The following is a 25,837-nucleotide window of genomic DNA, read 5'->3' on the forward strand; positions in this document are numbered from 1 at the left end:
TGAAATAGCTAGGTTGGTGGGATTGTTGTCAAGTCATTCGTTTCAAGTAGTCACAAGCGCAGAGTCTAAAAAAAATTGCTGATAAATATGACGAATGATTATAACCCAGCGTTTGGTAGTTGAAAACAAACGCTTTGTCATGTATTGACTATCATACTGTGAAAGCTCTATGCAAAGTGAATTTGTTTAATTCATAAGATAAATTTATTTAAAGCCAAGCATTAGGGCCAAGTAAATGCAGGATTCGCTTTTCAGTAAGTATGTGAAACCGACCACATAAATGGACGGCAGTATATGATACATGGATATCTCTTTGGTCACTTAACAGACTCGTAGATTATACCGTTCAGCTGAAAGGTGGGAGCCAGAATGGGTATCCGCCATTCTTGATACGGAAAACGCTAAGCAAGAAGCTGTACATAACGAAGATAACTCCACTCCATACGAGAACTGCAACTTGCTGAATCTTGGGGTCTGAGATACGAGGGACTTTGAGAGCCAAAGAGATTGTTGCAAAGGACAAAAGCCCATCTGAGAGATATAGTCAGTATTGTCGCAAGTAGATATAAGTAGCTATGAAAGAGGATTTCTTACACATAGCAGCAATGATTTGGGTTTCCAATCCATATTGATTTGAGAATCCACCTGCAAAGTAGCTGACACCTCCACGGCCGTCACCAGCAACGTATGGAACTTTTCGAATGTGGTTGAACATATGACCACTGGTGAATAGAAGGATGGCAATCAAACTGATTGCAGCCCAAACATTTCGGTTCTGAACGACAGGTAAGATAAATGGCCATGCAACACTGATAAAAGTGATCGTTCCTAAAATAGTAGTGGTAACTGCGCCAATACGAAGCCAGTTGATGGGTCGTTGAACTGGAGGATGTGGTCGATCGGTAAGATGCCTAGCAATCCAAGAGTGGACTTGTTCAGCAGTTTGAGGACCGTTTGTAAAGTCGTATCTCACGGGGCCATTGATTGTAGAGGCATGAGGGCCAATGGTTGGTAAAAATAGTAGAAGGACGGGGGCCGTTTGTAGATTAAGCTATCCAGCAATTAGTATCGATTGATTGTAGTTCCGTAGCGCTAAACATACAGATTGGAAAGTGCCTTTGCCATCCATGAAATCAAGTGTTCCATAGAGCAGACGAGATTCTCCTTGCTTATCTCCTTTGATCCAACTCTTTGATAATAGATCCCATTCTGGTTGAAATTCTCTACATAATTGGCACCCAAATCTATTTTCTAAAGCTGTCAACAGCACGGCGACAGAGTAATCTCTTGGTGCAGTGGTCAATTTGCTGTAGATGCTATCATCAAGCTTCAATGGGGTAGATGAGAGAGATTTGGTATGGTATCGTTCGAAGTTATCGACCGCGGGCTTTTTGGCAGCTAGAACAGCTAAAGGTAGCAAGGAGGCTACCAATGTCTTGAGGAAATGCATCTTGAATAAAATGCAAGGCCAAGATGCCTCTAGAGGTTGAAGTTGGTAACGTCGATAGCAGAGGATAATTGAATGATTATGACCAGTGATGCTTTATCAAATAAACTGAAGCATTTGAGGAATCAAGACATCATCACCAAACACTTACGAAGCTCGAAGCGTGTCCTTAATTCAATTCGGTAAGTTCCACCTCGCGGGGCCATACAAATCGTATCACAAGCAGGGTGTGGTACTAGAGCTCTTAATGCCTAAGGCCAAACTTTTGGGGCAAACCACGTCGACCCGGCAACTCATCTAACGCTTAGGGAGACTTTGTTGACTTTAGAACGCGATTGAACATTTCGATCATTTGACAGGTATTTTAAAACACATTTTATCTTCACAAGTATAAATTTAAAATGGATCCAGTATTATCATATAATGATGATGAGCATATCGAAAGTGTACGTATATAATCTTTTATTAGTGTTGAAGTTGGATGGGAGTTTTTGGGGCTAATACAAATTTATAGCGATTGATGAAATCACAATGTCTCGAGTTGGCATATCAGGAAGCACTAAAAGACACCGAATTGATCGTGAAAGATGAAGCAAGTAGGCGATTGAGATTACAGATTCTCTTGTTGGAAAATGAGGCGGATGAATTACAACTTCAACTAGCAACCGGGGATGATCGAATTGATGGATTAGAAGAAGAGAATGAAGACTTAAGAGCACAACTTGACCAGGCCCAAGAAGATGTTAAGAAGGTGGAAACCGATTTAAGACTTCAAACACGGGAACTCAATAACATCAAGGTACTAAGCATTCCCGGGTATATCTGATTGTCATATTAATTCATGGCTGTATAGGCGGAGTTGCAATCTATGAGTGGATTAACGATAGACTCGACAAAGGTCCTTACCGAAAAACTGGCACTCAGCCGCGAGCTATCTATACTTAAACCAGAGATAGAGCATTTACGCTCTCAAGTGGCACATCAACAATCGATCCTAGCAGAGAAGCTGGCACTTCAGCGGCAAGTTAGCACTTTAGAGGTGGAATTAGAGACAGAGCGTCGTGCCTTGAGCCGTGCCACCGAGAAGAATAATGACCACTCAAAGGAAACGGAACTTCAACAAAAAATCGAGGCTTTGCAGAAGGATCTTTCCGAGGAGAAGCGAGAAAGAGAAAAGGCCAAGAAAGAAATGTCGAAAGAAGCATCCATTGCCCAAAAAGAATTCGCACAAGAGAAACGTGAAATCGAGAAGAGCCATAAACTTTCAGAAAAGGAGACGGAGGCTCTCCGAAAGGAATTGGAGCTTCTAAAGCGTAACGGTGAGAATGCACAAAAGGCTGGAGAGAAGGAGATAGAGGCTCTTCGAGATGAAATCGAACTGTTGAAAAGCAGCAACAAGGGTCAGAAATCTGAGGATAAAGAAATTGAAGTTCTTCGGAAGGAGTTCGCGACTACGAAGCGAGATATCGAAAAATCACACAAAAATACCCAAAAGGAGTTGGCCGCTTCTCAAGCTCAGGTAGAAACTTTGGAGGGCGAAATCGAACAGCTTCGCGGAACCGAGAAAGGACAGAAAGACGGAGATCAGGAAATCGAGGTTCTCAGAAAAGAGTTTGCTCATACGAAACGTGACATTGAAAAGGCTCATAAGGAAACACAGAAGGAGTTGGCTGCTTCTCAGGTTTTGATCGGATCCTTAGAGAGCAAGGTTGAGCAGCTCCGCACAAAAATGCGAGCCGCAAGAGAACAATTGAAAGAATGTCAAGCCGAATTGAATGAGGCGCGCAATGCAGCATTGAAACTCCCCGCTATCACGAGTCGAGAGAATATTCCAGGAAAAGATTCTCGCAAGAGATCTGCCAGGGAGATGAGCATGGACATTACTATTGGGACACCAGATGGAATTGCAGCGCGGGGAAAGCGAGCTGGTGCGAATAGGGGTAGAGTTGACCAAACAATTTTGGGAGAAAAGTCGACATTTTCCATCACACCCTATCTGAACAAGACAATCAACATGGCTCCAGATACACCAGAAGATGGACAATCACCTGAGGATAAGGCTGACAGAGTAACGGAGCGAGAGAATCCCACCGAAGAGGACCAGATTCCCGAAGAAGAAGAAGAGGAAATCCCTGAAGTACCTGCACAGCAAGTCAAGCCCAAGCTCAAGGCAAGAAAGAAGCTGGCCGATAATTCTGCTGACGAGAAAACCGTGTTGGCCAAAGCGAAGGCTGGTATCAAGAATAAAAAATCTGTGACCCAAAAACTCAAAGAATCACGTACGCTAGGAAAAGTTACAGAGGAAGAGGACGGAGACGAAGATAAACAACCCAAGAAACCTACAGCCCGAAAAGTCAAATCACGACCTCTACTAGAGAAGGTTGCGGAAGAAGAGAATGTGGACGAAAATGAGCAGCCCGAAGAACCAGAAGATTCTGAAGAACGAGAGACTAAAAAACCTGTGAAATCTAAGATCAAGGCTAATGAGGAGCCGGAGCTAAAGAAGAAGAAACGTAAAGTTCTCGGGGGTGTCAGTAAGACACTATTTGATGACGAGGATGGTGAGGCTCCTAAGAAACCAGCAAAGATTGCACTTGGACCAGCGAGGTTGCTAGGTAAAGGTGGTCTTGCTGGACCAAGGGGAGGATTGAAGGGTGGTCTTGCGGCTGCTGGTGGGTTTGGAGCATTCTCGCCTTTGAAGAAGGATCGTAGGGGTGCTGGAGCAAGTTTCTTGGCATAAGCTGTATGAAAATACTGAAATAATTGGGCGTTTAGGATAGGGAGATTACAGGCTCACGAGGCGTTGGTGTTTTGTATATGTAGGTAATGAACAACTGCATGATTTGTATCCAAGAAATGAAATTAGCTTCTACTTGTAAATGTGACAATATCTGAGTTTTTGATTGTATGAGCAAGTAATATCATAATGTATACTTTAATCTACTCGTACGGATAAAAATCTCTTTGCGCTCTCATAAACACTAACAGGAAAAGTTTTGTACAAGGCCACAAGTGAATATTCCACATTACCAAAATTTGAGCTCTTGCGATAAAATTTTCCCATCATACCATACAGACCGGAATCATCCAAACTTCCCTCCCACTCCCCAAATCAGCCACGCACAAATTCTCTGCACCACACAACCCTATGCTATGCTACCCCCTCGACTAAACCCCACATTCTCAACCTCGGGACTCGGATTCCTCCCTCGCTCTCACTCATGTACCGGCCTTCCCGCGCTGCTGAATCATAAAGCGGGGTTGACGATCGCGCGGGGTAGATTTGGGGGTTTGCGGAATGGTATTGGTGTTGGTGTTGATAGTGGTAGTGGTAGTGACAATGGGCTGGGGAGAAACGCACGCATAGAGACGCAGATGCAGATACGCAGCGCTTCGTCTTCGTCTTCGTCTTCGTCAACGAGATGGAAAAGTAGACAGGGAAAGGATGCGTGGGCGAGGGAGGCAAAGGTGAAGGGGTTGAGGAGTAGAGCGGCGTTTAAATTGTTGGAGGTATGTTTTTGTGTTTGTTTGTTTGTGTGTGTGTGTGTGTGTGTGTATTTTGGAGGGGGGGGTTGGCGGTTGGGGGTTTAGAGGGGGAGTGGGAGATGTGAGGAGGAGAGGGGATCTGAGGGGAGGTGTGTGGAAGGGTTTGGATGTGGATAAGTATATAGATATGGATATGGATATGGATGCTAATGAGATGCTCGATTACAGATTGATACAAAGTATAAGATTTTTAAGAGGGGACAAACGGTTGTGGATCTAGTGAGTTCTCTCTTTGTGTTTATGGTTATGGTTATGACTATGGCTTGGGATGCTATGCATGGGATTGCGAGATGAGGTCAGGATGGTTTGTTGAGAGAATGTATTTAGGGATATGCGCCGGGTAGTTGGTCTCAGGTATGTTTTATATTGCCCTTACCTTTCCCCTTCTCTCCCTCCTCTACAAATCTACATATCTACATATCTATCTATATATCTACCACCCACCCACCCATCCACCTCACTTACCCCCTCCCCCACAGGTAGCATACACGCGCACACAACCCCACGGCCGCATCCTCGGCATCGACATCATCCCCGCGCAGCCTCCCGCAGGCGTCTCCACCATCCAAGGAAACTTCCTCTCTCGCCGCGTCCAACAATCCGTCAAGAATTTTCTTCTCGACCCCGAGCGTGGTCGTCCACGCAGACCAATTATATCCTCCGACGAAAAGGACGAAGATGAAGAGATCGACGATCTGGATGTCGCGGCGGAAGAACAGAGTTATATTGATTTGGAACGACATATGGATGATGATATGAATACCTATCCTACGAGCTCCGCAGCCGCGCCAGAAGAAGCACAAGAAGAAGACCGCGAACCCGCAAGAGACGCCACGAAAATGGTCCACGTAGTGCTAAGTGACATGTGCGCCCCCTGGGAGCAAACCACCGGTTTCTGGAAGAGAAGTCTGAGTGACCCGTATAATAGGATGATGAACACGACCGGTATCAAGTTTTCCGATCATGCGGGGAGTATGGTATGTTACTTTTCGTTCCCTTCTTTCTTTTCTTTCCTTTTTTTTCATTCTTCTCTTTTTCTTCTTGTTATTTCAATCCAACCAACCCCACCATTCTTTCTAACCACAACCTACCTATCTCCATATAGGATCTCTGCAACGCGGCCCTACACTTTGCCTTCGATACGCTGAGACCTGGGGGACATTTCGTGTGTAAATTCTATCAGGGAGCGGAGGATAAAGAGCTGGAGTTGAAGCTGAGGAAAATGTTTGCCATGGTGCACAGAGAGAAGCCGGAATCGTCGAGGAGTGTGAGTGAGCCTGAAACCAATGAAGAGAATCCACATGCTTACAATCAATAGGAATCAAAGGAGGCATACTTTGTAGCCCTTCGGCGGAATGGGTACAGGGATGCTGCAAGTTTAGGTTTTGTCAATGATGTGTGAGATAGAAATGAGTGTGAATATAAATTGTATAATAGCACGTTCAACTTGTATGAAAAAATATTTCGGTGATCACATAGATTATCACATATGCAAATAAAAAATTGAGCTAGGGTGGAATCAAATTATTCATGATTACTACTCCTAATTGCATCGATACCATCATTTTCTTGTAGTATTCATATGCTAAAGACTGTACTGCGGATCCAGCTCGCCTCAAATAGCTTGTTGACATCCCTCCACCCTTCTTGGAGGTATCCAGACCAGCAAAGCCAGAAGTTCGTAACGTCCCTTCCCCAATTAGGCCATTTAGACCTTGAAACCTCTGGACCTTCTGCGTCCACGAGCCTTCTCGAACTTGCGTCCCTTGGACTCGACGTATGGTTTCTGTTGTAGATGTGTCAATTTTATTAAGTAAAAACCGTGTTGTATTTATTACCTTGTGCTTGTGGGGTCCGAAACCGAAATGCTTGACAGCCTCTCTGGAGTTCTTTGGTCCTCTGAGGAGAACGGTGTTGCTTCCAGTTGGGGATCTGAGAGCCAATTGATCCAAGGTCAAGGCCTCACCACCGGCAGCAAGAATGCGGGCACGGGCGGTAGCAGTGAAGCGGAGAGCGGCAACGCTGACCTTTGGGACGGACAAAAGACGGTTGTCGTCAGTGACGGTTCCGATGATGACAACGGTTCTCTTCTCCTCCTTGTTGGTTTGGGATGCGATTCTGGAGATGGAAACGGGAGGTCTGTTGATACGGGACATAAAAAGTCTGCGGAGAACAACCTTATTGAAGGAGGCTTCAGTGCGGCCTGAGAGAGATCCATAGTTAGCGCGTGTTAATTTGATCAAGAATTTTTGAGGTTGACTTACGAGCCAAGAAGCGGTAGAGCTTTACCAACAACTTGAGGTAGACATTGTCACTCTTTGGCGTCTTACGGTGAGTGTTGCGCACGTGGTGGTTGTCAAGATCGATACCTAGTTAGAAAATTCCTCGTCAGCCTATGATCAAGTATGCTCTTCACATCGGTCTTGCACAGACACAATGTTGCGCAGAGAATTGAGATCTTTTACGGTGCGATTTGAGATTCCAGTCTTTCAACTTTTAATCTCAATTCATCGTAAAGTCACTCAATTTCCACTTGCACACGATGGCTGGAATAGAATTTGTGATTACCTACCCATGATTGGCGATTTGGGGGGTTTGTCGTCGAGGGGTGTCGAGAAGTCGTGAATGAACCAGCAGGAACGAAAAACAATTTCGAACAAGTTTTAAGAATATGGAGCCCAGTGCGTGAATTCGCTTAAAATTTTCCGTGGATTTTCTCTTTTTGGTGCCTTATAACCTGAGGCACACATGAAATTCCAATGGGTCTTTTTGTCAATGGTGACCGCCCGGGAAGCTGGAGGTGGGTTAAAATGTACCGAAGTAAGTATCGGTACTCTTGGACGGAAAGACGGAGTGCATCGTGGGTACTCGGCTTCGTCAGGGATGATGAAAAGGAGTCGAGTGATATGGGAGAAATGAAAGAGTTCGAGATTAATGATGGAATGATGTCTCGTGTCAATTTGAAGGTTCGATGTACTCCGTCTGTATTAAATGTACGAAGTATTATCGCAAATGGGCATTGATGTCTAGTAGGCAGATAAGTGAATCCATACATAGTAGTACACTGTCGATATACCAGCTGGTCTCCTTGGAATTTCTATCATCACAATATTACACGCAGTACAGTCTGTACATTGTGAATGGAACTATCAGAACTCTTGACACATAACCACCTAGTGCTTGTGGTGTTAACAAACCGGGACATTATAGATACTAGACTTGCGTAGGTACTCATCGGTACTCTTGAATTACTAACAAATAGCGAGTTGAGTTTGTGCCAGGAGTTGATGAATACATACGAAATAATACTCCGTACAATACCTATGCATATACTACTCCGTATATTGGCATCGATCGTTCTTGCGGGAAACTACGGAAGTACTAGGCAAGTTGACATCATGTTGTAGCTCTCAAGCTCTCAATGATGGGGTAATTCCATCTCCGTGCATCATAATATGGAAGATCTTTAGCAGTTGTAGAACTACCTAGTCATTATTTATGAGGATTTCGGAATTTATAAGGAATATTTACAAAGTAGACGTACTATCTATGAGGATTTAGGAATTGTTATAAGGAATATTTACAAAGCAAACGTATTAATTGCTCTTGTTCGTACGAGATGACTAAAGAAGAGATGGAACTTTCCGTCAACAAACCCTTCACAAAATGACCTCGACCTTGGATCTTGGTAGAGTAAAAAGTTTTTTCCGCTTATGATTACTGGTCAAGTTAATAAAAGTTCTATCTATACTACCTAGGTACTATGGGTACTACCTAGCTATATCACTTCCTCGAATCCTCCTCTATACAACAACAACAACAACATAGACCTTTAAACTATCCTCCTAGACTTCTTCTTTTATAGAAAAAAAGAAAAGAAAAAAATCAATCTGCTATTTTGAATAACTTTGTTGACTACTATACCTACTCCCTATTTTTCCTGCTGATTCTCCTTTTTCATCTGCGATATCATCGAACCCTAGATTAAATTGATAGATATTGTTACTCCTATCCTCCGGTGTCACTATCTCGTACCCCCCCCCGTACTTGATCTTCTCCCAGTCAAACTCGGTTTAAAAAAGCCAAACCTAGCCAGCCTCACCACCTACTAGATCTTTACCTAATTGTACATGTACAATATATTCAGCAATTGATCATCGATTTCTTATTTCTATTCAAAAGTCTACGCTCTCATATATCCTACCAAATATCAAAGTCGCCCTTTATACTCGAAACCTTGTCCTTCGAATTCGCATGCGTGGTGGGTTCAAGGTGTGCGTTGAGCTTTTAGGCCTTGGAGGTGCATAGCTTAGCTACTTTTTCTGGAAATGTCCGCCGTAAGTCCTATTCTCTTAATCTTGTTCATTATCTAGTATATATGCTAACAATTTGTTCTTTCTATAAGTCTAAGAATGATGTTCTCCCACCCAAATATACCCCCAGAGTTCTGCAACTCAGAGAGCTGATCGCACAGCCTGTGGTGGCAGCATTTTGCGCCGGTGGAGTGGCAGGTGCGGTTTCTAGAACCGTCGTATCGCCTCTAGAACGACTAAAGATCCTTTTTCAAATACAGAGTGTGGGGCGAGAAGAATACAAGATGTCGGTAGGAAAGGGGCTTATGAAGATGTGGAAAGAGGAAGGTTGGCGCGGACTGATGAGGGGTAATGGAACTAACTGTATTCGAATTGTTCCCTATTCTGCTGTTCAGTTTGGAAGTTACAATTTCTATAAAAAGGTAAACATCCAAGGACATTCCGAATTTCTGCCATTTCTCTACCAACTGGACGTTGCGGGAATTCTAATGTCGATAAGCGCATTTCATAGAAAACAATTACTGATTTCCTACGCCTCTTTAGTTCTTCGAGACCACTCCTGGCACAGACCTGGGTTCTTTTAGACGTCTCATTTGCGGTGGAGCTGCCGGAATTACATCCGTATTCTTTACATATCCTCTAGATATTGTTCGCACTAGATTATCTATTCAGTCGGCATCATTTGCAGCTTTGGGAAAGCATGGTACGAAGCTACCAGGCATGTTTGCGACGTTGAAGACGATGTACAAAACAGAAGGAGGCGTTCTTGCATTATATAGAGGAATCATACCTACTGTGGCTGGCGTTGCGCCATATGTGAGTGTGGATTGAATTGCTATTGGTTCTTTGGGTTGCATTGCTAACGAAAAAATAAGGTTGGCTTGAACTTCATGACTTATGAGCTTGTAAGAAAGCATTTCACTCCAGAGGGAGACCAGAATCCCAGTGCAGTGCGAAAATTAGCAGCCGGTGCTATATCTGGCGCAGTTGCACAGACATGCACATATCCATTGTAAGGTGCCCATTAATATTTCTTAAAAATCGAAGCTAATACTATTCAGTGATGTTCTTCGACGTCGTTTCCAGATTAATACAATGTCTGGCATGGGATACCAGTACAAATCAATTTTCGATGCTGTCAGAAGAATCGTCGCACAAGAAGGTATCATGGGCATGTATAAAGGGATTGTACCCAATCTACTCAAAGTAGCCCCAAGTATGGCGAGTAGTTGGCTCAGTTTTGAGATGACTAGGGATTTCTTTGTAGGGTTAAAAGCCGATGATACTAGCTTATGAGTTTGAGAAAGGCCCCCTGATGTTTCTCAACAATGGGAACGGTTTTGGACAGGCGTATTAAAGGTCAATGCTTTGTATATGAAGACGGCGTAGACCAGGTCAATGGATTGCATTTGGTAAGGCATCTGGGCATGCATATGGGAGCGGGCGTTATTTTGTAAAAAGAGACAGACAAGATTCCTAAGACCGGGTCCTATAATCAGCGATAATAGGAGAATAGATGTGCTAGGGAATCGGGGCGAATTCACGGTGATAAACGTGAAATTCAAAGATGTATGAACATAAAAAAGGGTGTTTTGTGGCAGAAAATCTGATGAGCTCTTAGATCTATCCATCTATCTTCCTACCTAATTGGATAGGGTGGAGGGAGATGATAACTTTACAATTGCTATATCGGAAAGTTTTGAATATATAGGTAGCAATTTAATGTGAAGGATTTTTGTTGACGATTACTTGGATACTCGACTACTTGGGTACTTCTTGGTGTGCAATGCATTTTGAGGCCTTCCTTCAATCGAAGTCTCGCCTGAGGAAATCCAAGAAATTTAGCAAGTGCAATTAGCTGTTTTCATTCGTGGGCGGTGGGGGTTTTGCGGTTGTTGAGTTAGCACTTAAGGGCTCGGAGGACTAGGAGAGGATGATTTGCTTACCGTTGTTGGTGATGTGTTGTGGTGAGTATTGCGATTGTTAGCTTGGTGGTGGTCAGCCGGACGAGCAAATCATCACCGAAACCCCATGTTCTATTTACTCTTAGACTCTTTGAGACAGTTACATAAGGGGTTACACAAATCACTTTAGCGAACGCCACAGTAGAAGGTTTAATAAGTTTCTTATTCGAACATTTAGCTACACGCTTCAAGCCACCCCTCTCATCAAACTGCTGGTTTCCGACCAACCATCAGATACATCGGTGTGAATAGTTTCCCCTTCGCTCCTGCAACCAGACAGTCCGCTCCCGTTGCCAGCGAATCAGCCGTCTTCTGAGTGGCCTTTGGAGCCCAACCAATAGTCTCCAAAGCTCCAATGAAGCTATGCACAACCGTGCGACCAACCGGTGACATGCGAAAGAAAGTGGGTAGTTCCCAAATACTCTGCACGTATTTCAATTCACCGCTCAGAGGCCAATATCACGGAATCGCATCCCCGTCCTCCAGCTCCGCAACATTCATATGGAGTTCTAAAACAAAGCCAGCTTTTCGCATCGCTTGAAGCGCCACGGATATCCTCTCCGTATTCCTAAATCCCATTTCCTTGCTCGATATCCAATCGAAGCGCACGGTGCTGCGCATCATTATTATCATATTTCTCAGTCATAAGCCACTCATACACTCCGAACACACACCCCGGGCTTCAAACCTCGAAAGATCTCGCTATACACACCTTCCAAGCTGGGGGCGTGCACGGTAGCTTCAATCGCATAAACGCCATCGAAACTAGTATCTGGATAACTCATTTGCATGAAACCCCCCTTTGTGAAACTCACTCGATTTGGTAATCATTATTATTCAAGCCTACGATGTTGCAGCCGGTGAATTTGGCGATTTCCTGCGCGGTCCCCCCGACCCCGCACCCGACGTCGAGAATGAGTTGGTTGGGTTGGAGACCCATTTTTAGAGCGAGATAGTGTTCGTGTCGGGCGCGGGCTTGTTTTAGGGGCTCCCCTGGAGTGAAGCGGCAGGAGTGGAAACTTTGGGACCTGGAGGGAGGGAGAGGTGGTTGGTTAGTGCTGATTTGATGGTGGGATTTTCTTGTGATGTATCATGGTGCAGGAAGGAGGGGTGATTCTCACCATCCATATTCATACAGATCAGTCGCGAGATCATAGTAATGCCGAGTCAGCGTCGCATAATCCTTGCGTCTTGCATCGCGATCCAGTGCAGTTTCATCCTCGGCAACTTTGTTATCCCAATGCTTGCAATATTCATTTACGGCTAGTTTTAGCGTGTGTTTGTCTTTGTAGATTGGGTTTAGGAATGAACGGTCGGTTTGCCCGGTTTGACCGTGGAGAGCTTGCTTGAAGGCGGCGTCTCGAGTGGGATCTTGGGGTTCGAGGATGGTGGGCGCGGACATATTGGGGGGGTTTGTAGTGGGTAGATGGACGTTTTGAGGGGTTGGGTTGCTGGTGTAGAGGAGAAAGAAGAAACTGGATAGTTTGAACTGAGAATATCAAAGCAAAAAGCAAAGCAAGAGGACGAAACAAGACGTGTTAACCATCGAGCAACAATAAACACGTGATGGGGCAGGGGGTGCGTATTCGGATCTCGATACAATGTAAGATGAGCAAGGGGTTGGGGGTCTGGCTCAATGAAGTAAGGACTCGAAAACGAATACGAATTAGAGGGTTCTTGTTGAGTATTTGGTTGTGGATGGGATGTTGTGTACTTGTATTTGGGGGGTGGGTTTGGCTTTTCTTTACGAGAGTTGGCTAGCAGCATGTTTGCTTTTTTTTTGGATTTTTGGTCGGGGGTTGATGGGATGCTTATCTTATTTTACTTACTTACTTGGCGGACGGGATCATTATCCTATCTTCGAGCATGCATGATTGGGGTTGAGATGTTATGTTGTATTAAATTTGAGAATTCCTTGGTTTGGTTTGGTTTGATGAGGTGTTTCAAGACAGGCGGGGATATCTTTAGGAGGAATGGGGTTGGAGATTAGATGGATGGGGGTGGGGATGGATTCTGGATTCTGGATGAGGATGAGAAGAAATAGAAATGTGGATTTATTCCAGGGGGAAGAGGGGAGGACTTGGTGATGGATGATGTGGTGTGATAGGGATATGTGATGCGTGAGGTGATGGGGAGGTAGGAGATAGGAGGTGATTAGGCTGCGCACAAATTATCTGTACCTGTGGATTATCTGCGGATAATCCGCTCCGCGGGTTATCCGTCAGAGGTTCTACCCGCTCCGCGGATTATCTGTCGAGGCTTTAAAATTACCCGCTTTGTACAGGTAACCTATGGATTATCTATAAATAATCTGCGGGTATATAAGTAGACGGATTATCTGCGGATTATCTACAGGTATACGGATAATTTGCAGATCATCTGTAAATAATCCATAGATATATAGATTCTCCGAAAAAAGCGGAGATTCGCTTAAAATATGAAGCTATTCCCAGATTATTTTCCAGCCCAAAAGTGATACAAGCTTAAATTTATACTAATTTTTATACTAATCATAAAATTATACTAATATTATGAAAGATTATGAATAGTTATACAATATATAGGTAGGTGGATATCCGCGGATAATTTGTACCCGCCCCACGGGTTACCCGTCCAGATTCTGAATTATCCGCTCCACAGACGGATTATCCGCGGATTATCTGTCGAGGCCATTATCCGCCCCGCGGGTACCCGTTGCGCAGCCTAGGGGTGATTCTTGAGATGAGATATGGATGGATACATATATATATATATATATATATGAGTATGTATGTATATATCCAAGATTTAGAATCAAATAAATTGTATCCAGAATATCACATAAAGATTGCTTGAGCAGAAAACCAAAAAAAGAGCTGACATACTTTCGGGCTTCGATCATAAAGTGAGTGCATCTTCTCATATACTTACTCGATATCCACCGATTTCTATGAATATTCTCATGTAGATAACTCCATAAAGAACACTTTCATTGCTCGTGAGATTCTGTACTTGTAAACTTCCAAACTTGGGTGTAGTTAGAGTTATAGCTACTAGACAGAGATGTGACATGTCATCCCAGCACTGGAATGGACTGGTGAGAGGACTGCTGCCGCTGATGATGATGATGATTGGTATGCATGCTCCCGTATTACTTATAGCTGTATGAATAAGCAGAGATTTATCTACAATGTTGTGTATATATATATATATATATGCGAGTAGTTCAAGTTGTTTAAGGTTGGGATAGTTGGTAAGTATACCCGCGATGGGGATGGTTTCTGGTAGGTAGTACAGTAGTGCGTGTGGTTTCTTCCTCTTTGAGGTTTGATAGGAGATTGAGATGGTGGATTTTATTATGTATTGGGAGATGGGATCTGGGAGGATGGGGATGGAGATGTTCATGATATGATGTGATACTTTGTATTTTGCGCAGATTTAGTTGAGATGTAGAGTTTTTGTTGTTTCTTGATCGGGAGTAGGGAAGTTGAGAATTGAGAGTTCTAATGACGAAGTGGGATTCAGAGGCTAGACGCTGGGCATCTGGGAAGATGTTTTGAATATGGTGATTATAGTTATTTTCTTCTATCTCTAACCCTATCTCTAACCTGTACGAGTACAAAATCAAAGATATAAGAGAATAAATAGTCTTCAGTCTCACGTTATTTAAAACCAAAAACATATCCTTCAACCAAAACATCAAGAAAATCTCATTCCATCTTTTGAAAATTCCCATCCTCCCTAATACAGAACTCCAAAATATCGTTCTTCTATTTACATTTCGAGGTTTGATGTTTGATATTCGATGTTTGATATTTGATATTAGTAAAATCCAATAACAATATCCCCACTTATCCGCGCCGTCAGATGATCTTCAGCTTCTAGATCAAGTTTTATACCGACCAGACTATTATAGCTGCGGGTATTAAACTACCATATATATGCTTCTGTGGCGCTTTCGAGTAAATTTCCTGTGGGGGTGCTAGATTTCTATTGGGGAGATGTGTTTGTGTGTGTGTGTGTCTGTGTATTGGATCATAGGGTGATAGATACCTACTTGCTGGTTCATGAAGACCTTCTGAGGTGGGAGGTTTGGGTAATGAGTATGTGTTGATTCTGGTTGTGGCTCTTCGTCCGTTGTTTGGTTCAATGGTAGAGAAGCGGGGGATAGGCGGTATGGTTGAATGCTGTTCTGTCGGGTGATTTTGTGCTGGTTTTTGTTAGTCTCGTGTGCTGAGAGAAGAGGGGTTGAACATACTTGGTGGTAGACATGTTAGGGTAGGAAATGGAGTTCTATGGAAATTAGTTGCAGGAGGTGATTTCAAAGGTTTAGATACTAATTTGCCGAATTTAGATGGCATTGGAGAGAATTGATGTTGGCGCTGTTAATTGGGCGGTTCATAAGTCAACATTATAGATCACCCCTCATATCTATACACTCGCAGGACCGAATTTGGCAGATCCACATTCGAAACGATTCAAGGCACTGAACGTGTCAAATCAGCGAAACTCGCGCCTTGATGTAATGCATGCAGATAGCCGTAAAGGTTCGTTTTCTACGAATACTGGGAAACTCTATGCTTGGCACGGCAACTAATGGGGTATGGTTAGCTGGTTATTTCCAAATCGAATGATGAATGGTACTAGGATGAAAATGTACAAATCAATGCTGTAGAAGGACTTCAACTGATGATAAGTTCTCACGTCGAGAATATTGGTCTGAAAATCAAATTCACCAACACTTTAAAGCAATTTTTCTTTTCAGGCTCTCTTTTTCAATCGTTGTCTTAATTCAATTCGAACCTCGAAGCCAGTTTCAACAGACAGAGATAATCATGACCTCGCTACTCATTGCACTGGTGACAGCACCAGCACTACTCGCCACGAATGGTTCAATTAGACAAGGCCAAACCAAAGATCGCAAGGAGGAACATCGTGTACAGAGATACAGTTTGATTACAAGTTGTGTTGAAGCATCACCGCTTGGCCTTGAAGATGGTCATAGGCAGATTGTTCTCAGAGATTCCAAGGTTAGTGTTTGAATCATTGATCCCAAAGTAAACTATTCTGAAACTGAATGGATTTGTTGATGGAGAAACTTACGAAGTCAAGTATGGAGTCCGGTTGGATGCTCAACCTAATATCACAGGTCCATGCGATTGCACTAGCCAAGATAGAAGGTTGACTCTCGAAAAATGGTAAGGATTTTTTGCTGTCAAAGAAGACGCAAACGGCGAAGAAACTGGCATGTGGAATCTTTACTATGATCGAGATGATGATCGCTTGGTTGGAAAGCTAGGGAAGGATAGAAAGGTAGTGGAGATTGAGCTAAGTAGGCATGAGAAGCGAGTACGGAGAGACAAGCCACTAGGCGAAATGAAATATGTCCATCATGATATAAAAGTGGTGCAGTTTCACAGTATAATCTGTGAGATGGAATTCGTATGGTATGAAGTGAAATCACATGATATAATTCAGAATGACATGACATATCGTACAGAGTATGATGTATTAGCGAAAATGTTTCAATGAGAGGTTCACTTACACGCATAGCAAGTTGCCAAGCGTTCTTCGTATCAAAGATGGGGCGCGTACCTTGACTTCCAGCTTGAGTGGAAGTTTCACGATGCCGAAATCCCATGGCGCGTTGAAGGATAAATGGAATCGGTTGGGAGGCGGAGACACAACTAGTCCATCAATATATTGAAAAGGAAACCCTATATACAGCTGCTATTGTAGATCCAGATCACAACGTAGGCGTAGCATGCATATACATACTACAATATCCGTCCACTCAGAAGCTTCGAAGTGAATCCATATCGGCTCGGTTGAATGTATAAAATGTTCACTGGCTCGACTGCGCAGAGCAGATATGACAAGATGGTCCGAGCTCCAAATATCACGTGAATTGCAACACAACATTGTTTTGTTGCACATCTCAAAATTTGAACGGTTTCTTTCAACGACACGAAGGAAACAGGACGTCAATTTTGTGTTAATTTACCGAGGCCGATTTGGTCGATATGGCCAAAACCTCAAAAATAGATTTCTGCCTGAAGCAAAAAATATTCTAAAATTTGTATAATATAGTTATAGAAAACTTGAAAAAAATATTTGTACTATATAGAACATAATCTTATTATATATTACTATAGAAATTATACATAGTATATCTTCAATTTTTCGAATAATATAATACCGATAATAATATTATTAAATTATAATACTTATTTTGATAGTAGATATTGCTTTTTATTAATTATATAAAGCTTATATGATTATTTTAGTATATATAATCTTATAATAAACAAATATATTTAATATAAACAAACAATTAAATCTATTAATTCTTTAATTAATTCTTTTTTAATTAATTTAAAATTCATAATATTAAGTTGTATAATTGTTATAATAAAATGACATCTGATTTTGCTATAGTTAATAATCCTCCTCCCTCCTTATCAACTTTTAATATATCAGATTTAAGAAATTCAAATAACTTATTAAAGTCTATATTCTTTAAACTATTAGAAATCAATAGAAATCGATATATTAATTATTCTTTTCAATTTGTATATCTCTCTTTATATACCTTGTATTTAGTATTTACTAATATTTTATTAGTTAAAGTATTATTCTATATATGTAGATTATCTAAAGCTTTTTAAAAAGAAGATTCTATATAAGATTCAACTTCGATATAATAACGCTTTAAATAATTCCTCATATAATATACATATTATTAAAGCTTTAATTATTTAATCTTAATATATATATAACTTGAAAGCTCTTATTTATTATTTATTAATCTCTCTTTTTCAAAGATACTATAAAACAATAGTTTTATTAAAAGTATATAAAAGAGGAAGATATTTTTATAGATTATGTAAAGCTAAAAAGATAGTTTCAAGGTGTATATACAAATTACAAGAGATAGAATAAAAGCAGAGTATACACTATTCGTAATACAAATCCTAAAGAATTCATAGTATTACTTGAAATATTTAAAATGAATATATAAATATACTCTAAAAGATATACAACTTATTCTTAATTATATCAACCTATTAATAAATAAAAAAGATAAATAATTGAAATAGAAATTAAAAGATAATATAATATATTGAAAATAGAAATAAATATTATATACTTATAACCCAGCTTTTATTTATAATATTAATAATTTCTATTTTAATTTTTATATATTTATATTTCATTTATATATTTATTATATATATTTAATAGGAAAAACAAAAATCTATTCTTTAAATTAGATTATAATCGATATAAATAAAAAAGTATAGAATATAAATCTTTTTCTTTATATTTATTTAATAAACAATAGATTTTGATCTTAAAAATTATATATATATATAGAATAATAATTATATAAAAGGGAAAATAAAAGAGTTATAATAAATAGCTTTCAATTAATAAAAAAATAGAGCTTCAAAATCTTATTCTATTTACATTTATCTTTCCTTATTAACTTTTTTATTAATTAAATCTTTATAGAATTTATATCTAAATAAGTTGTTTTTTGATTTAATCTTTTATAATATTTAGAATATTGAATTAATGTTTACAATATTAATTAAATTATTTTAAGAAAATAATTGAAAGAGTTTGATTTTATTAAAAAAGAAGATTTTATTATTAATAAATAAAGTATTAATAGTTTATATACTCTTCTTTTATATTAATAAATTTAATTGATCAAATAATAATATATAATTCATTAATAAGGTTGATAGATTTGAAAATACACTTTTTGAAATGTTAATATTAAATATATTAGATGTAGATTTAGATATAGGCTTAAATAAATCTTTAATTACTTAAATATTATATACTTTAGGTACACCCCCCTCTAAAGAGATTATTTTAATCCTTTTATTTGAATGTTTTTCTATCGATTTAATTTTGATTTTGTAATTATTAACAAATTATCTTTTGATTAAAAGATTAGATAAATACTCAGGTTGTAATATTAATCTTTTTAGACTATCTGATTCGAATTTGATTAAAAGATCTGGACTAATAGATTGTTTAATTGTATAAGAGCTTTTATTCATTTTCTATAAGCTATAATCTATAATATCCTGCTTTATTAAAAGAAATATAAAATAAAAGTTCTCTTTTTTCTTAAAAATCTTTTCATTTTTTAAGAATTTATATAATATATTAATATTTTCGAAAGTGTTATATGCAAGTACTTTACATTTAATTAGAATTATCGATAAACTACCGAATTGAATCTTTTTAGAATTATTAATAAAATATTGTTATTTATTAGGTCCTTGAGATTGTACTTAATATATATTTTATATAAGTAATAGGAACACCTCATTTTATAATTAAATATATAGATTATTAAATAAACAATTGTTAAATATTGATACAAATTTACCTATATATTATATTAGTTTTTATATAATTTAACCCTATTATTTAATCAAAGAATAATAAAGAATAGTAAAAAGAATAAAAAGATATAACAAATTAATTAATATATATTTTAAAAGTATTTTGAGATTATTTTCTATAATACTCAAATTGAAATAAAAGTATATTATTTTAATTCAAGATATATTAATAACAAATTTAAAGCTAATAATTTAAAGAATGCTTTTTTTATCTTTATATTTTAAGCCTGTTTTCTTTATTTAATTAATATTTAGAATTATTTTTAATATATAGTCTTTTCTTTTTTATTATTTTCTTTCTCTTTTATTAATTTATATATTCGATAATCTTTTGATTTAATTATATATTATTTTGAAATGTATTTGTTAAGTATTTTAATAATAAGATAATTCCTTATTGATTGTTTTTGTTTTTTATACAATTTTTGGGGGAAATAGGAAGAAATTCTAATATGAAAAAGCTAAAAAAGATTAATATTACCTTATTCTCAACTTTAGAATTGTTAATATTATAATAAATATAGAAATGAATAAATTTAAAATGTTTTTTCTTTGTAATAGAATAATAAGGTGTTCATTTAGGATTCTTATTTATTTATTAACTTATTATAAATATACAAAAAATAAATAAGATATTTGATTATATAAACAAAAATGAAATTAGGGATCTGAAATATATAAATAAATTAGATCTTTGATATTTAAATAGCCTAACCTTGATTGACTACTTTACTATTATTGATCTCAATTTTAGATTCAATTTTAATGAGGTGATTCATATTCTCATTTAAAATAATCTCTTTTTCGTATTGTTTTTTAACTTATACAAATATATAATTATTATTAATTATATTATTTATAACTCCTTCTCTCTCAACAATTTCATTATATTTATCTATAAATACTAAAGATTTATATAAAATTAATTCTTAATTAGAATCAATATATCTTTAAAGATATTTACATAAAGAGTAATATACTAATATATATATAAATTCTTCCTACTTTGTTTTATTATTTAATTTTATAATTTTTAAATTATATCTAATACTTTTAATAAAATCTTCATAGAATTTAATAATAGCTAAGAGAAAATATTCATTAACATCTATGAAATTAATAAATATATAATTAATAATATAATAGGAAATATACTTTAAATTTTGTAATCTTTTAAAAGCTACTTGTAAAACTTAAATAATATTACTTTTCCCTTATCTATATATTCCTTTTCAAAATATTAATATAATATAAAAGGTTATGTTTTATTCTTTTGAATTATATAACAATTCCAAAGATTTATATATTCACCTATTTTTTCTTTTATTTATTTAATATAAATAATAAGAATAACAATCTAATTTTTATATTTATCTTTATGAAATTGTTTATTCTTTATTAATTCTTTAAAATAATTGTAAATAATATTAGCAATTGATTATATACTAAATGAAAAAAAAAAAAATGAAAAAAAAAATAGATTAAATATAATGAATTAAGAAAAAATTTCAATTATTCTTATAAAATAAAATGAGAAATAAAGAAATATATTTTCTATTAATATAATAATAATCCTTAAAACTTTTATCATCAACTTTCAATATATTGATTTCTAATTTTCCTCCCAAACCAAAAACAATTTTTAATCTCTTTTACATTCTTATTAACTTTACAAAAGAATATAAAATAAGCTTCAATTATAAGAAAAAGCTTTATCCTTTTATCTACTCTAAAAAACCTCGGCATTATACCACTTTTAAAATATTATATTAGATATTAATATATAATCAATCCTAAACACTTATTAAATATTTCTATATATACCTATATAATAAATCAGGAATATACATTAATATATATATAAATCTTAATTCTAATAAGAATTAATTTATTATATCTATTAATTAATCAAATATAATTTGGTTTAAAGACTTAATACTCTTTATAAATATATTGAAATTGTTTTATATATTTATAAATACTTTTAGAGTTTATAACTTAAAGTATATTAAATAGTATATTCCTAAAACAAATATAAAATATTAATATAAATATATTTTATAATTTTAAATAAAAAAATAAATATTATATTATAAAACAAGTTTCTTTTTTCTTCAAAAATAGATATATAATAGCCTTTTATTATATTCTCAAATATATTTTAATTCAATATTGTTTTTTAGAATATTAAATAAATGTTGATTTTGTTTATATTATTCTTTATATAAAAGCTTTTTTTAAAATCTGAATAATAAATATATATTTTTAATATATTTTATAAATATTTTATAGCCATCAGCTTTAAAAGCTTTCTTTATCTCTTAATTATTAAATAATAAAAAGAAATATATAGCAATCTTATTCTTTAATATAGAATTATTATAATCAATTCTAGGCTTTCGACTGAACCCTCAAGTACTAAGGTATCTACTAATAGTTCTAATTCCAACCTCAACATTGAATTAAAAAAAAAAGTAATTATTTAATATTATGAATATTATGTTTATTATTATACTATTTACGAATTGTTTCTTTATATCGAATTAATAGAATTTAAGGTCAAGTTATTATAATTGTATAAATAAGATTGTATAAAATGAATAAGAAAAAGTTAAAGAAAGTTAAATATTTATAAAGAAATAGTATATTAGCTTTTATAAAGTCTAAAAAAAGAAAGAAGATATTAAATTACAAAAACAATATAATAATAGATGATATTGATTCTTATTCATATATTTCTGAATATTAAATACATTTTTGCTTTAAGTAGAAATCTATTTTTGGGGTTTTGACTATATCGACCAAATCGGCCTCGGTACAATTTTGAAAATTTACATCGTCTGGGAATAAGAACACTTTTGAATTATTATTTCCGGTCCATGTCGGATTTTTGTCAAATTCAAAAATACATTTTCTACTGCGAGTGATTGGCTCACCAATGTCTTTTGCCTTACGTAATAATCTGGTCGAACATCACATCACATCAATATGAATGATGAGACCTTCGACAATATCTTTTGATGCGTTACCTACCTATCAGTACAGCGAAGTCATGGCATATCATTTCACTCGCAGTTTTTATCCATGTCGGCGTCGACCCGCCTGGATCTATATGATGATCTTACTAGTACATCATCAAACATAACCGAGGTTCGATGGCCATTGTATCTCAACGCGCTTGAAACTTGAAGAAGCAGTAAATCTTATTGTTCCGTGTTTGATATCACTGATGCTTCTACCAAGTATTTGTGGCAGTATTCAGCTGATGTGAATTATCCATTGCATGAAGAGAAGGAATGTCCCTTGACACCATTTTACCTTACTAGTTGCAAGGTTGGTGGTGCTGTTACGGTTGTGATGCTGAGCCAAGCTTCATAGACAAAACTAAATGGATACCCAATCTATGTGCCGGTACTCTTTTCGGTATTGCATACCAAGTCAAGCAATCATCATTTCGAATTCAAAATCAATCGGATATATTGCTGAGCTTTCATTTCATCTTTGTGTACTAGATCACCTATCTTTGAACACAAGCTGATGTCATTATGAGTATTCGAATGACAAGTGTTTCAGTGTATAAGTTCTGGGCAATTTGACGTGCCCCTTTGTTCGTCCACATGGAGCCCAGCATTGTCATACTTAGATTTTCCTTCAGCATTTTGCTTTCTGTATTTTGCAACTTCACTCTGTGAAATGTCTTCGCGGGATTCGGTTGGATCATCATCAGATTCATCCCGTAGTTCACGGAGTTCTTACGCTCAAGCTCTGTTTCATGTTCAAGTATCGCCACCACGATATCTTATAATTTCTCCGGTCGTTCCACGCCACTATTCGAATCTCCCAACAGTTCCCTCCCAAGTCCACAGGATAAAACAATCGGAATGGTGTCGAATGTAGCATATCTCGAATCAAAGTCAAGGTGAGATAACTCGCGTGGTAAAAATGGTCCACAGAGTTAATGTTTGCAGTAACGAACTTTCGAATCATCGAATACCAAATGCCAACACGACAAAAACTTCCCACAGTCATAACTACAGCTCAGAACGGGCCATCTGCTTTAGCACGACTTCAAGATATGCAAAACATTTTCTATGTTGCTTTTGGAATCCTTGATCGTTATTATATAGCATTGAAGGATATTCAAGGGTAACAATATCAAGGTACGTTTCAAACCATTACTTGGTTGTTTGTTGAGAACTGGACTCTGATGACCGATAGAGAGCAACAAGCTGCCGCAACTTCTCTACAATTGGCTGCACTCCGAAAGTGGCGAAACACGACATCTGCCTTCACTCAAGTTTCCATTCGGGACCCACAATGAGATCTTTGCTTCTGATAAGGATGATAAGATTTCGAGTCGTGATTCTGTGCCTTCAGCCATCAATCATGTATCTGGGTTGTCACTAATCAAACCCATTGTGCGAACAAATCCTCAACCCATACTCAAACCCAATGAAGTCGAAGGAAATACTCAGACGATATTTCAAGCTTCAAGATTGAGAAGAAGGAGTACTATGTTTACCTTGGAATAACTAGGCGCATGGCCCTACACGAAATACGATTGAACGCAGAGAAACTTTAGACAAATTACCATCTCAACCATCTACAGCGGAGATACCACTGGCGGCATATACCATATAAAACGGCATTAGATCTCGCCGGACAGAACTAGAGCCCTGCGTATCATCGAGCTTGAGCCGAAGACGAAGCGTAAAGGTTGATCTATCACGGATTCGTACCTCTTGGCCAGAACAACCCGCTCAAGGCTCGAATATTTTGAATCGCGAAGTGTACGATTCTGAGAGAAACTATATTGATAATTGCGTGCAAACGGATATATATGGACACCACCTAGACGAACTTTTAAATACCGGAATCGCACCACCATTCCTAACCTCAAGAGCCGTAATATCAACCATTTCAAACAATACCCTTTGGCTTAATGCAAGATTACTTTCGAGGGCAAAACAGCTTTGGAGATGCGTTATATCATAGATGATCTGTAGGAAATGAACATTCAGAGAAATGTAATGGAGAAACTGTGTTATCAACCATTTACGCTTTCCACATAGTATCATCCATTCACCACATACTTTTGGCTATAGCTCTCAAAGCCTTAAGCAAAACACCATCGCCATATCTTATGGTAGTTGAGCGTTCCTCGCTAGATAAACCAAATGCTTTATCGTATACAGGATATATTGTTCCAACTTCTGGAAGTACACCTGTTTGAGAATATTGCCTTACAATCCTAATGTTGCAGATCGAAGACGTCGAAAGGAACAAATGATACGTTTCCTCAGCTTTCTACAAACGAGATGAGTTCAGTTCAAGAAAAATAGATTACTTACACCTTCCAAATCTTGTTATAAAAGTCTCGATCCATTAAATCTTTTACTCATATTTTGACCACTGCTTATGAATAGCAAGAATCGGGTGGCACAAGATTGAATGCAGTAATTACTTCGAAAGAGATGTGATAGGATCCAGGGTATTTGACACAAATAGATTTGGCTCGGAGGTTGAGCCTTCAATGGGACCTGTGGAGGGTTACTAGGTTCAATGCTTTATACTACGAGTAACAAACATACCTAGAAGTGTAAGTTTTAGTCTGAGCTTCCAAAAAGCACACAATATCCGATTTTTTGTCCATCGATCATCCAAATAGATACTCTCCTTTCTTACTCGCTGCCAATATTCCAGGTAATCAGTGGCAGTTATAATGATTTGATCGGGTTTATCAGAGCACAAGATGGCTCCAATAACCTTCTTAGCATAGTTGATAGGCGGCGAGAAGCAATTTGGGGAGTATAGGTTACTCGAACGACATGTTGGTGTAAAAGCCTGCTATGGATATTCACTCGACTTGGAATTTGCAAGAAGTGTTCCATTTCCTTGAGAAATGTCATACATACTCCTTACCAGTCTCTCAAATTCTTCGAATGGTGAGTATAAGGCTAATCGAACTGCACCTTTCATGTCGCTACTCATGATAATCTCGGGTTCACGTATATCAGAAATAGATATTGGAATGAAAGCATTTGTGATGGAAGCAATGATGTTGTCTAAAAGGTGGTGAATATGCTGTGAGCCTTTATTGGAGTAAAGAGCACAGCGTTCAGGACCTGCTTCAAAGCAATACTCTGGAAACTTGTTAATGAT

The 25,837-nt window shown here is 37.5% G+C and overlaps 9 protein-coding genes across 9 annotated transcripts; 4 read left to right on the forward strand and 5 right to left on the reverse strand.

Moving 5' to 3' along the window:
* Positions 1-346: 346 nt before the first annotated feature.
* EAF01_005462 (uncharacterized protein) lies at positions 347-1,450 on the reverse strand (the record flags this gene model as incomplete). The annotated part of the gene is made up of 3 exons (XM_038913715.1): positions 347-531; positions 595-1,051; positions 1,103-1,450. The coding sequence occupies 3 exons, from the start codon at positions 1,448-1,450 to the stop codon at positions 347-349; spliced, it is 990 nt and encodes a 329-aa protein (XP_038770164.1).
* A 398-nt stretch (positions 1,451-1,848) lies between these two features.
* EAF01_005463 (uncharacterized protein) lies at positions 1,849-4,187 on the forward strand (the record flags this gene model as incomplete). The annotated part of the gene is made up of 3 exons (XM_038913716.1): positions 1,849-1,893; positions 1,962-2,246; positions 2,301-4,187. The coding sequence occupies 3 exons, from the start codon at positions 1,849-1,851 to the stop codon at positions 4,185-4,187; spliced, it is 2,217 nt and encodes a 738-aa protein (XP_038770165.1).
* Positions 4,188-4,410: 223 nt separating this feature from the next.
* Positions 4,411-6,464, forward strand: EAF01_005464 (uncharacterized protein). Its single transcript, XM_038913717.1, has 6 exons — positions 4,411-4,957; positions 5,162-5,212; positions 5,321-5,347; positions 5,473-5,970; positions 6,099-6,260; positions 6,312-6,464. Exons 1-6 carry the CDS (start codon positions 4,601-4,603, stop codon positions 6,393-6,395), a joined length of 1,179 nt encoding a protein of 392 aa, XP_038770166.1. The 5' UTR covers positions 4,411-4,600; the 3' UTR covers positions 6,396-6,464.
* A 35-nt stretch (positions 6,465-6,499) lies between these two features.
* Positions 6,500-7,712, reverse strand: EAF01_005465 (uncharacterized protein). The gene is made up of 4 exons (XM_038913718.1): positions 7,566-7,712; positions 7,258-7,362; positions 6,832-7,196; positions 6,500-6,779 (listed from the first exon to the last, which is right to left on the reverse strand). The coding sequence occupies exons 1-4, from the start codon at positions 7,567-7,569 to the stop codon at positions 6,702-6,704; spliced, it is 552 nt and encodes a 183-aa protein (XP_038770167.1). The 5' UTR covers positions 7,570-7,712; the 3' UTR covers positions 6,500-6,701.
* A 1,013-nt stretch (positions 7,713-8,725) lies between these two features.
* On the forward strand, positions 8,726-10,998 carry EAF01_005466 (uncharacterized protein). Its single transcript, XM_038913719.1, has 5 exons — positions 8,726-9,330; positions 9,399-9,728; positions 9,850-10,122; positions 10,182-10,318; positions 10,368-10,998. The coding sequence occupies exons 1-5, from the start codon at positions 9,322-9,324 to the stop codon at positions 10,600-10,602; spliced, it is 984 nt and encodes a 327-aa protein (XP_038770168.1). The 5' UTR covers positions 8,726-9,321; the 3' UTR covers positions 10,603-10,998.
* Positions 10,999-11,474: 476 nt separating this feature from the next.
* EAF01_005467 (uncharacterized protein) lies at positions 11,475-11,663 on the reverse strand (the record flags this gene model as incomplete). The annotated part of the gene is made up of 1 exon (XM_038913720.1): positions 11,475-11,663. One exon carries the CDS (start codon positions 11,661-11,663, stop codon positions 11,475-11,477), a length of 189 nt encoding a protein of 62 aa, XP_038770169.1.
* Positions 11,664-12,081: 418 nt separating this feature from the next.
* EAF01_005468 (uncharacterized protein) lies at positions 12,082-12,672 on the reverse strand (the record flags this gene model as incomplete). Its single annotated transcript, XM_038913721.1, has 2 exons — positions 12,082-12,298; positions 12,392-12,672. The coding sequence occupies 2 exons, from the start codon at positions 12,670-12,672 to the stop codon at positions 12,082-12,084; spliced, it is 498 nt and encodes a 165-aa protein (XP_038770170.1).
* A 2,295-nt stretch (positions 12,673-14,967) lies between these two features.
* On the reverse strand, positions 14,968-15,842 carry EAF01_005469 (uncharacterized protein). The gene is made up of 2 exons (XM_038913722.1): positions 15,508-15,842; positions 14,968-15,459 (listed from the first exon to the last, which is right to left on the reverse strand). Exons 1-2 carry the CDS (start codon positions 15,608-15,610, stop codon positions 15,143-15,145), a joined length of 420 nt encoding a protein of 139 aa, XP_038770171.1. The 5' UTR covers positions 15,611-15,842; the 3' UTR covers positions 14,968-15,142.
* Positions 15,843-16,084: 242 nt separating this feature from the next.
* EAF01_005470 (uncharacterized protein) lies at positions 16,085-16,451 on the forward strand (the record flags this gene model as incomplete). Its single annotated transcript, XM_038913723.1, has 2 exons — positions 16,085-16,279; positions 16,345-16,451. The coding sequence occupies 2 exons, from the start codon at positions 16,085-16,087 to the stop codon at positions 16,432-16,434; spliced, it is 285 nt and encodes a 94-aa protein (XP_038770172.1). The 3' UTR covers positions 16,435-16,451.
* Between the last annotated feature and the right edge of the window lie 9,386 nt (positions 16,452-25,837).

Source organism: Botrytis porri, assembly GCF_014898465.1.
Source record: "Botrytis porri strain MUCL 3234 chromosome Unknown BPOR_007, whole genome shotgun sequence".
Taxonomy (NCBI): Eukaryota; Fungi; Ascomycota; class Leotiomycetes; order Helotiales; family Sclerotiniaceae; genus Botrytis; species Botrytis porri.

Coding starts and splice junctions, on each gene's coding strand:
- EAF01_005464 (XM_038913717.1), top strand. CDS start 4,601: ATGCTACCCCCTCGACTAAACCCCACATTCTCAACCTCGGGACTCGGA. Junction 5,213..5,320: donor GACAAACGGTTGTGGATCTA/GTGAGTTCTCTC, acceptor GAATGTATTTAG/GGATATGCGCCGGGTAGTTG. Junction 5,971..6,098: donor CCGATCATGCGGGGAGTATG/GTATGTTACTTT, acceptor ATCTCCATATAG/GATCTCTGCAACGCGGCCCT.
- EAF01_005465 (XM_038913718.1), bottom strand. Junction 7,197..7,257: donor GCTCTACCGCTTCTTGGCTC/GTAAGTCAACCT, acceptor GATCTCTCTCAG/GCCGCACTGAAGCCTCCTTC. Junction 6,780..6,831: donor TCGGACCCCACAAGCACAAG/GTAATAAATACA, acceptor CATCTACAACAG/AAACCATACGTCGAGTCCAA.
- EAF01_005466 (XM_038913719.1), top strand. Junction 10,123..10,181: donor TGGCTGGCGTTGCGCCATAT/GTGAGTGTGGAT, acceptor CGAAAAAATAAG/GTTGGCTTGAACTTCATGAC. Junction 10,319..10,367: donor CAGACATGCACATATCCATT/GTAAGGTGCCCA, acceptor AATACTATTCAG/TGATGTTCTTCGACGTCGTT.
- EAF01_005469 (XM_038913722.1), bottom strand. CDS start 15,610: ATGCCATCTAAATTCGGCAAATTAGTATCTAAACCTTTGAAATCACCT. Junction 15,460..15,507: donor CCTAACATGTCTACCACCAA/GTATGTTCAACC, acceptor AACAAAAACCAG/CACAAAATCACCCGACAGAA.